Source organism: Papaver somniferum, chromosome 7 (assembly GCF_003573695.1).
Source record: "Papaver somniferum cultivar HN1 chromosome 7, ASM357369v1, whole genome shotgun sequence".
NCBI classification, from domain to species: Eukaryota; Viridiplantae; Streptophyta; class Magnoliopsida; order Ranunculales; family Papaveraceae; genus Papaver; species Papaver somniferum.
The window spans coordinates 1,474,467-1,485,590 of NC_039364.1; the positions used below are offsets into that span (position 1 = coordinate 1,474,467).

Genomic DNA, 11,124 nt, shown 5'->3' on the forward strand with positions numbered 1-11,124 from the left:
TGGACCTAGGGTTTTGATTTTTTATGCTTCGGATTTACACCTGTTATTTTGAGAATCTACTTGTTGCAATAGTTTAGAATCAAATTGCACGAAAAAATTGCATGAATATGAATATTGGATTAAATCACTTTGAATTTGGAAAATAGTGGAATCTTAGCCTCAGTGTTTCTTTTAGTATTGATATCATCTTTGATTGAGTTTGCTGTAATTTTTAGTGAGTTTTCTATTTTAATATTAGGATTTAAATCTAATTAATATCCTTCACAAGTCTGAGAATCGAACCACTTTTACCACTATCTACAAATCACATCTACCTTTAGCAGCTGCCTTAAGGGGTGTCCTGGGGGTGCCTCTTATCCAAACCGGGGGTCCGAATAGCAAGTTTCCTCGGGGTGCTTTCCGACAACTTTTCGAGCCAATTTTTCCAAAAATGTTTATTGGCCAAAAATACCTACAAATAAATAAAACATCATAATAAGTACAAAAATGAGCCCTAACAATATATAGAATCGATACAAATCGGACACAAAAATGTGTCTATCATATCCACCATCAGCAACAGTCATACAAAATATACACCACCACCACCACAAAAATCATCATCACCATTATCCCCATCAACAAAATTAATATTCTAACCTCACCACAACCATCATTCCAACCCGAACTACCACAATCTCCATCATCAATTACATCATTTCTTCTATCTACATTGTCAATTCCAACCAGAACCACAACAAATATACATCATCAATTCTACCGCTCTCATAAATTAAACTGAAAATCAAGTAACATGAAATACGTACCTTCTTCATCGCCGCCGCCGCCGCCACCATCATTATAGATCTGGTATCTTCCACCACCACCACCATCACCAACACCATCATTTTATAATAAAAATGTGATAGATTGAAATACATACCTCCTTCATCGCCTCCGCCACCACCATCATTATAGATCTGGTATCTTCCTCCACCGCCACCATCACCACCATCATCAACTTATACTGACGATTTTAATTATCTCTTCCTAAATTGATGCAAAAAGATCTTTAAGAACTAATTGTTATCATCGACTTTAGGTTATTCAATTGATGCAAAAAATTGAATAACAACCACACCCAATATTTCGCTTAGCAATCTGTATGGACAAACTCTAATATACTTTTAAGAGAATCAAATAAGATTCAATCTATAAAAAGTATATCAAAGAGTTATATTATCTCGATCTCTCGATTTAATCCTTACTCAAGCAAATAGAAATCTGCGAGTCTGATTAAATATAAGAGAGATAACTTGGATGGTACCAAAGACCAATATCCAGGTGTCAATCAATTTAAATCAACACCCAAAGGTCGGATATTCTAATTGATTGAACCTAACGCACAACCTGTGATATTTCAATTATAAAGATAAACAATATAATGCGGAAACCGCAAATGCATAAAAACTCCGGGACCTAGTACAGATTGAACACACACTGTATTAAGCCGCTACAGACACTAGCCTACTACAATCTAACTTCGGTCTGGACTTTAGTTGAACCCCAATCAATCTCCCACTGATCCAAGGTGCAGTTGTGCTCCATATATCTCTGATCCTAGCAGGATACTACGCACTTGATTCCCTTAGCTGATCTCAACCACAACTAAGAGTTGCTACGACCCAAAGTCGAAGACTTAAAATAAACAAATCTGTATCATACAGAAAAGTATACATAATAGATAAATCTGTCTCCCACAGAAATACCTAAAAGTTTTGTTCTGTCTTTTGATAAATCAAGGTGAACAGGAACCAATTGGTAACCCGGACTTATATTCCCGAAGATCAACCTAGAATTATTAATCACCTCACAATAATCTTAATTGACGCGGCGAAAGAAGATATTGCGGAATCACAAACAATGAGACGAAGATGTTTGTGATTACTTTTATATCTTGCCTATCAGAGATATCAATCTCAAGCCAATCTTTGCTATTGTACTCGTACGATAGAAATAGCAAGATCAGATCACACAACTATGAAAAAATAGTATCGGTCTGGCTTCACAATCCCAATGAAGTCTTTAAGTCGTTAATCTGGTCTTTAATAAGAAACCAAAGGTTAAAGGAGAATCGACTCTAGCAGATACAACTAGTATCACACGTAAGGTGTGGGGATTAGGTTTCCTAGTTGCTAGAGTTCTCTCTTATATAGTCTTTCAAATCAGGGTTTGCAATCGATGTTAGCTTGGTAACAAAGCATTCAATATTCACCGTTAGATGAATAAACCTGATTAGATAGAAGCTAATATCTTTCAACCGTTAGATCGAAAACTTAGCTTGTTACACACAAATGAAATGCACGTTTCTAGGTTTGTGTAACCGTACCCAAAAATGTACATTTTTTGGTTCAACAATAGTTAACCAAATGGTTAGCCATATGATCACTTTCATATCAACCATATTATTCTTCACCATAACTAGTTCAAATGAACTAGTTAGGGAGTTGTTCAACTGCAAAGAAATCTTATGTAACTACACAAGACACAATTGAAGCAAAAACGATTTGATTCACTTGAATCGGTCCACGAACTCTATAGCCACGTCTTGCAAAATGCATTCCTTAGTTTATATAAGTGTAAGTTCAAAAACAATCGTCTTTAGATATAACTTAACTCAAGTTCGCGGACTTAAGTTCCCAGAAGGAGTTCTCAAACTCCAGCAGATTTTCTCGGCTCGAGAACTTCCGCCAGTTCGCGGACTGAGTTCACGGCTCTTGTTTCGGTTCTCTTGACCAACAAAGTTCGCAAACTTCGATTCAAGGAATAAGGACTTATACATATATGTGTTTCCATAATAATGCTTATATCCACAATTGGTTATATAATCTAAACTCTCATTTCAATCATTGAAACATTCTTAGAGGACGTTATATAGTTGTTATTCACAAACCATTTTTCGTCAAAGCCATTTTCAAAGTGGTTGAAACATATCATGACTTTCGTCATTAGGTAAAGATGAACTTGGTTAATGTGAAAGCTTACCAACACATATTTCGAGAAATAGATAGACGAGATATACTCCGCTCGAAATAACAAATGTGTATAATCAAAGCCTATATAGCAAAACGACTTTTGTCTCAAGATAGGAGATAGAGTAGATAGACTTTTGAGTGGTAGATAAATTCAAGTCTCCACATACCTTTTTTTCGATGAAGTTCCACCAGTTCCTTGAGTAGTTCTTCGTCTTGCATGATGATCCGCCATGGAGTTCTTGAGCTCAACTACACTTTCTATCCTAGTCCCAGACTTAGCTATATGAGACTAGAAATCAAGACTTATAGTTTTGATTACTAACATTGACAAACATGCTTGAGATAGCAACGCATGCGAGTTCGACCGAGCAATGCTCTAACAAATTTAATTACAAAAGTTAGTTTCTCGTTGATGTCGTTTGCTGGTGGTGGTGGATTAGGTGGAAGTATAGAAGGTGATGGCGAAGATGGTGTTCCTGAATCTGCAGAGATGGAGGAGAAGGTGGTGGTAACGACGATGAAGTCGAGAGAACAGATTTTACATCTGCAAATGAAAATGAAATGAAAAAGAAGAAGATACTCAATAGAATGAAGGGTAAATATGTAATGTTGTATAATCTTTAATAGGCCCCTGATGGGCTTTGGATGAAGGGGAATATTTTTATTGTGGGACAAGGGTATTTGTGAAGCCCTTCAGAATTGAGGGCAATTATATAATTCCCACTTTTTGCTTTTGCTGAATGCTTTGTGGCTATGTAGATTTTTTAAGGGTTTTTAGGGTTGGTTCTAAAATGTAATGCAACTAAATGATCCTGCATATTTTTTATGTAATAATAATGTTTCCAAATGATTGTCCTACGTATAATTTTGCCATCAATCATTTTATGTGTTCTCTGAATGTCCTCCATTGAGGTTGCAATAATCCAAAGAAATAAATAAACATCTGACTTGAAATCACATTGTTAACATCTAGATAATGGATATTGGATTATGTTATCTGAATGTATAGACGGTGTTAGAGGTGCTGCAAGAGTGACAGCAGAGTAGTTGAATACATAGTAAACAAATTTGGGATCGAGCAACTGTAGAGGTTTCCTTCATTCCAAAGCTTCCATGCCTACACATTGATATCTTCTTGAACACATGGTAATCCAATTTGGATGCATAGCAATGTTCTCTCAATGTGACATCGAGCAACTCTAGATGTTTTCCTTGGTTCCAATACCAAAGCTTACATGCCTACAAAATGTATTTTTATGGTAAAATAATGTGTAGCCAAGTTAACTTTATACTGAAATAGGGCTAACACCTTTACTTTAGGTCAATTCTGATCATTGAATTACTGATCTAACGGATGATACGTATTTTAATGACTGACCGGATTTGCTGACCAACATATCTTCCATTGGCGGCTATGACCTTGTATGGGTTCTAAAAGGTCAAATATAATCCGCCATGGAGGTTCATTCTCAACCATTAAAGTTGATCAAACATGCATTGTAGATACTAACTGAAAGCAAATTGCCGCATTACCCAAAGTCTGATTTGAACCAATGCATAGCAAATCCAGACAAGGTTTATGTACAAACATCAATGGAAACGCCAACTTCCTTGAGAACTTCTCGACTGCATAACTTACATATAAACAGAGGAATACCTGGGTTTGTGGAGGTGTCAGTACTAGGACCTCATGACAGGTTCCATAAGCTTTTCAAAGTTGACTTCCGCTGACCGGTACTTCAACTTGAAACCACTCTCAATCCATGCCTTCATGCACAAAACTGGCTGTGTGCTTCCATGGGGAAGACAGAACCTTTGGTTATCAACCTCGTCACCTTTTTCACTGAAAGCTTCATCAGGCGAAACTGAAGTGGACTGGACAGCCAGAAAATCTCGAGCCATTACAGATAAGCGTGGGTACTTGGAACTGTTTCGTTTCCACCAGTCCAAGATATCAGTGGTGATGGGAGATGGAGCCTCGGACAAATACTGACTGAGCTCATCTGTAGATGTTGGCATGTCAACTCTACGTCTTTTCCAATTGCCTCCGTCTTCCTTTTCCTGAGTGCTGTACCCATTAGCCGGTGTTGGAAAATGGGTAGTCGAATAATGTCTCATGAAATGGTCCCTTGCCTCTTTCAGATTGCTTTCCAGTTTGAATCTTTCAGGGATAAGACCAACTTTGAACCTCGGATCAAGGATTATGGCCATGTAAGTGTATAAGTTATGTACTTGGTCGTTGTAGATCTTACCGTTTATCGCCATATCTTCAGCACAATTCTTTAGCCAGTCTGGGGTGTTACGGGAACCCCTGCAAGCAGCAATCATCTCGAAGACATGATCCATAAAGACTAGTACCAGTCCAACAGTTGGGAATTTGCTTGTGCATATGTTGTTTGCGGTCTTCTGGAACGGCTCAAGGAATAGGTGCATGATACTGACAGAAACTTTCTCTCCAGGGTTCAGGAGCATGTAACTACCATCCAGAGTATCTGCATGCTTTCTTATAACAACATCCAAGGATTTAGAGGCCTAAAAGAGGTGATACGTTAAATCAGATTTGTGTTCTCCCCAAAGAACGGTATAAAAACAAAAATGTTACAGTAGATGTGATGAACTCTGATGTTTACCTTGCACGCAATATCTAGCATTGCATAACTGCCACTCCATCGAGTAGAAATATCAATAGGGAATTCCCATGAACCTTCTTGATATGCTGATGCTGTTTGCTTGAAATCAGATGATATTGCTGGAGACATGTTCAACTCGAGTACGAATTCCCGTATTTTAGATATCACAGGTTTTGCATTTCTCAGTCCGTCCTTTATGATTAGGTTTAGTGTTCTAGCAGCACATGGGATATAGCAGAAGGCCATTGAATTCTGACCATCCAAATACGCTTTTAGTTTGTGGCAAGCATGTATGGTCTTCTGACTGTTATCATGGGTCTCAGCCCGTCAGGAGCTGTTTCAAAGAACTTGAGATACAATGATGCCACCTCAGTGACTATTGCTATTTCCGGCGTGCTTTTAGGTTCCACATCTGCACATGGCAATAAATACAGCACCACCAAAATACAGCATGTTATAATATGTGCTCACTGTTACATGTTTCATGGTAAAAATTCACAATGATACAATATTCGAGTTAACACTGACCCCTGTTCGATACAGTTGTTATGGACTGCGGAGATAGACTAGATATGGCATCCCCCATCTTATCAGCGCTCTGCAATTCACTTGTAATGGACTGCAGCGACGACCTGGGGGCAGCACCACCATTCTTATCAGCGGTTTCCCTTCCGTTTGTGATGGGCTGCGGAGATGGTCTGGCATTGGCATCACCCAAAGACGATATAATGGTGATGGGTTGTGGCGATAGGCTGGAGATTGCATCATCCATCTTATCATATCCAGGATGGTAATATTTCAAATGCCTCCCCAAATTCCCTTAACAGTAAAAGAAAGTGGACATCAAAAAAAATAGACTTGTGCAAAATGAACAACAGATGACGAATTCTCTTAGTTAGCAATAGCAATTCAATAATAGTAAATTGACATAGGGATTACCGAAAGCCGTAGCAATAGGATAGCTTTGCTTGCAGAACTTGCAATTTCGACTCTTCCCATCAGGAGCTGTTTCAAAGAACTTGACTACTTCCATCATGCTTTGGGTTCCAAATCTGCACAAGACAATAAACGGAAACTAATCTTCCGGCTAATAACTAAATACGATCATTTAGAACCCAAACTACAGCATGTTAGACAATCACACTTTAAAAAAAAACTATGTAATGGATTATCTGCCCCAAATAGCACCAATTTGGGCAATCCATGGATTCAATTACTGATAATCTGCCCCTTTCCAGAAATGAATATCTTTTATATAAAAAACTCAACTTTCTTACCTCCAAAGTGATGAATGCCCTGAAATCAACCTAATTCTTCTTCTTCTTGTTGTTCAGTTTGATTCCTGAATTGAAATTTAAACTACAAAAAATTAGATTTTTTAGTTAGAAAAATGGAATTAATCACTGAAAAGAAAAAAAATCTGACCTTTTTGTATCGGGAGTAAGACATTATTATGCCTGAAGCTGGGTTGAAGTTCTGTAGCTGTAATTTCAGTGAAGGGTCCTCAGAGGAGAAGAAAGAGAGGGAGATCGAAGCTCAATGGAAGCTGATTTAAACTGTATGACTCGGTGGAAAGTTACTCATTTTACTTTCTATTTCTACTAGTGTTTACTTAGGGCCTCCCTAGTGGGTGCCCTTAAGGCAAGTGGATGCCTGTTAAGTTCAACGGTGCTCCTGGAAACTTGCAACATTTTTGATCTTGCCGATATGTTACTTCTCGTTAAAAGAGCGACAAATAAGGTCTCTGAGGGTGCCCACATTTTCGTTAAAGGTAGGATGGGCCGACAAATCAATGCGATTATTGATTGAAGTACAAAGAAAGAAAAAAACAGATTTTTTTTTTTTAAGTGAGAATATGCTTTGGGAATCATTGACAAGTGTGGTTAATTTGGATATGCGAGTGCCAACGAGAGATAGAGTTTGGGTCGCAGATCTGCTTTGATATCATGTACGACTCCTTTTTTCTCCAACCCACCTGATTTCTCTTTCTCCTTTTCCCTTCCGGCTCTTTCTAGCCGTTATTCTTGGAATTTTGTTCCCTTATGGCTCTGTAACGGCTCTTTTTCAATAGGTTTTCATGCCGGAAAATCGATAATCTCTCAATTTTGTTCCTTCTCTCCAGTTCTCACCCCCTCATCAATATGAAAATCACCAATCACAATTATCACCATAAAATCACAGTTCTCACACCAACAACAATCATCACCAAATCTAATTCAACAGTGGAATCACCAAATTCTATGAAGAAACTGCAAACCTTGGCAATTATAACACTTCAGAAACTACAAATCTCACTGAGAGGCTAAGTCCTATTGACATCTCGTTCACTAATTCTAGAAGAAGGAGCTCCAAAATCCCCTTTTTCTACCACCATCTCTATCACCCTGACCACAAATACACAATTCCATCAAACTCAGCTACATTCTCAAAAGCTGCAATCTTCTATGTATCCTACAATATTTCTTATCACCATAAAGATTCTCAAAATTCTGTTACCGATCAATCTATGGGGGGGGGGGGGGGGGGGGGGGGGGGGGGACCAACTATCTTTCAAAAACATCAAACTAGAAGAAGAACCAAATTAGATTACTACCAGAATTATAATTATCCATATAACATAGATATCCAACAACATAAATTCAGAAACTATCCAAAGCAACCACGAATGAATTATCCAAAATACATAAACCACTTCAAATATACCAAAATCAGTCCAACAAAGATTTACTCTCAAATAAAACCGAAACCGAACTTTGAGAGTCAAATCAAACAAAGGAAAATGAAATCTACCTTATTGAGGGAAAGATCGAGTCTTACTCCGAGTCCCTTGGCTGACACTACGAGTCAGACGAATACTGGGTTCCATGAATCGCCTGCTTCGCATTGGAGTCCGCGGAATGGTCTTAGAATACCAACATCTGATGCATCACCACATGGACCATTGGCTGCTACATTCACTGGATCAACAGGGTCGACATCCTCAACATTATCTTCATAATTGGCTTGGGAAGCACCAGCACCAGTAGCAGGCTTGTTCTCTGGATTAACTGCACCTGCAAATATAGCTCGACCAATCTTACCAGTGGTTGGACAAAGAGCATCCAATGCAGGAAATATCAAAGGCTCATCCTCATCCCATATCTGACCAGCCAATTGACGAACTATGAATCTTTCTTCAGGTGCAAGAGTAATGGACTGATAACCAATTCTACTCAAACCGGAGACCAAGAATCGATCAGCAACCATTGCAATTCCTTCATGAACTTCAAAAGGTCTGTATTTGGGATGAAAAGCATAAAAGACCCAATTTTCTTTCTTACCCATCTGTGGATGAGTAGCAACAACAGGGATACCGGTCACATACTTCCTACCAACCTCTTCTCCTTCACTAGCTGGTTTAGAAGTACTCTCAGCAAAGTTTGGACTACTACTACTTCCATCTTTCAATCCGGCAGACACATCAGCAAAAGGATTACTGGTATCCTGATTTATGGGTGCTGGTTTTGCTTGCTCAAAAATCTGTCGAAGGAGATCCATCGGAGAGTCCATCAACATTTCATGCACAATCCCGGGAGGCCATCCTCTTGCAAGCATTGCTCAATATTTACCTCCATATTATGCTGCATGTCATCAAGATACCAAGAGAAACTATTTCATAACCAGGAGATTCACAACCCTGTGGAAAAGCAATCAAGTTATGAGATGCTCCCGGGGATACCAATGAATTCTGGGTTCAACATCAACTTCAACCATCTTCCGCTTTCCTTTCTGATCGGCAATTTTCTCAGCATCAACCATGTTTCTTGGAGATTTCACAATAAAGAATTGGAAAAGCAGAGAGGAAAAGAACCGACAGAAATCTTTAGCCAAAAACCAATTAGTAGAAAGACTTTTATACTTATCTCCATCATCTGGTGTTGGGTCTCCTCAATATTAAGTGACGACGGTTCCCAAAGAGAACAACTCTTCATTCTCCACACTCTTAATCCTATCTCTGTCGTTTCAAAATCTACAATTCTAGAGTATCATTACCTGCAGTCTAATCTGATACCTTCCTGCGGATTTTGGCTAACCACCCCTACTTTGGTTTGTTTGACAGATGTATTTTGGTCTCTCGCATGCACCACATTTGGAGCAAAAGCTAGATCGGTGGGAATATTAAGAGAGATCCGCACATGTGCCAAAGACATGCTCCTTTATGAGTTAGCTGAAATTCTGAAAAACAAACCAGTCCTGGCTGAATGGAAATATGAATCAGATTGCAAAAGCCCAAGTTCTAGTGGATATGAAAAAATGACTAAGGAAATATCACGACGAGCTAATTGGGCCTTTTCTGCCTCACATAAAATATCTGGGCCTTCAACATGGAGTAAAAGTCGTACACAAAGATACTGGATCTGCAACAGTGGAAACTGCACACTTTCAACAGGTATCCATTCACCAGTATGCATTTCCAACTTCAACAAGTCGCATTCACAGCTAAAACTCACGGATATAAACAACAGGTAAGTGTACTTTCTTCACATTGGAAGGTCACTCTCACCATAGGGTTCACCTCGGATTCGTATTCCAAATATTAAAATGGTAACATATATAAAATTATAACCATCATGCTTAGTTGTTGTCTACATCGTATTAATTATCATACTAATAACTTAGATTATTTGCGATACGCCAAATTTCACGAGTGCAACAAACTTCATCATAAGCATATATGGTTTTGGCTTGGAGATAATTTTTCTGAAAGGTCACCCTCTAAAGGTTTGCTAGTAGTCAACAAATCCAACATAGTCAGACAAGCTATACTTCATCAACAATGGACTCACTGGGATAGCACATGGTACTTGTACTTCCATTCTACTAACTTTTGGAGTATTAAATATCATCATGAACACCTGCAGCAACAACAACATAAAATGTACCTTAATGTCATCATCTTCCAATCCTACAGAATTCAAATTAAAGTTCTCTTTACTAGTACTATTCATACGCTCATTATTATCATCTCCCACACCATTTCCTACACCATTACCACCACCACTGGAAACCATCCCATGGCCACTTCTTCATGAACCAAAGATTCTGAGCAAGTTGAAAATCTTGTTGAACAGATGAATTCTTCCCTTAACATACCTGAAGACCTTTTCCCAAAAGTTTTCATCAACTCTGCCAAAATCCTTCCTAAGAAGAAAGAAGATTGGAAATGGATCTTTATTGGCAGATATTGCAGCAAAGTCTCTCATGAAACAAGAGTAATCTCAAGATTCGTCAACTCCAACTAGGAAATTAGGAGAAATACTGAAGTATCTGTCTGGAAGAAAATAAGAAATTATTATTCAATCAAACTAAACAGCAGAGAAGACTACAAAGTGTTTAGAAAAGGAGGTACCAGAGGAATATTTGATAAACTCATTGTCCTAACTAAATTTCCAACTTCAGGACCTGATTACATTGATGAAGCTAACTTTTACAAAGTCTGG

At 38.4% G+C, this 11,124-nt stretch overlaps 2 protein-coding genes across 2 annotated transcripts; both read right to left on the reverse strand.

Moving 5' to 3' along the window:
• Positions 1-4,496: 4,496 nt before the first annotated feature.
• On the reverse strand, positions 4,497-5,832 carry LOC113294261 (zinc finger BED domain-containing protein DAYSLEEPER-like). Its single transcript, XM_026542662.1, has 2 exons — positions 5,645-5,832; positions 4,497-5,546 (listed from the first exon to the last, which is right to left on the reverse strand). The coding sequence occupies exons 1-2, from the start codon at positions 5,771-5,773 to the stop codon at positions 4,695-4,697; spliced, it is 981 nt and encodes a 326-aa protein (XP_026398447.1). The 5' UTR covers positions 5,774-5,832; the 3' UTR covers positions 4,497-4,694.
• A 3-nt stretch (positions 5,833-5,835) lies between these two features.
• On the reverse strand, positions 5,836-7,199 carry LOC113294262. The gene is made up of 5 exons (XM_026542663.1): positions 7,070-7,199; positions 6,922-6,986; positions 6,584-6,696; positions 6,173-6,463; positions 5,836-6,056 (listed from the first exon to the last, which is right to left on the reverse strand). The coding sequence occupies exons 3-5, from the start codon at positions 6,678-6,680 to the stop codon at positions 5,917-5,919; spliced, it is 528 nt and encodes a 175-aa protein (XP_026398448.1). The 5' UTR covers positions 6,681-6,696; positions 6,922-6,986; positions 7,070-7,199; the 3' UTR covers positions 5,836-5,916.
• Positions 7,200-11,124: the final 3,925 nt, after the last annotated feature.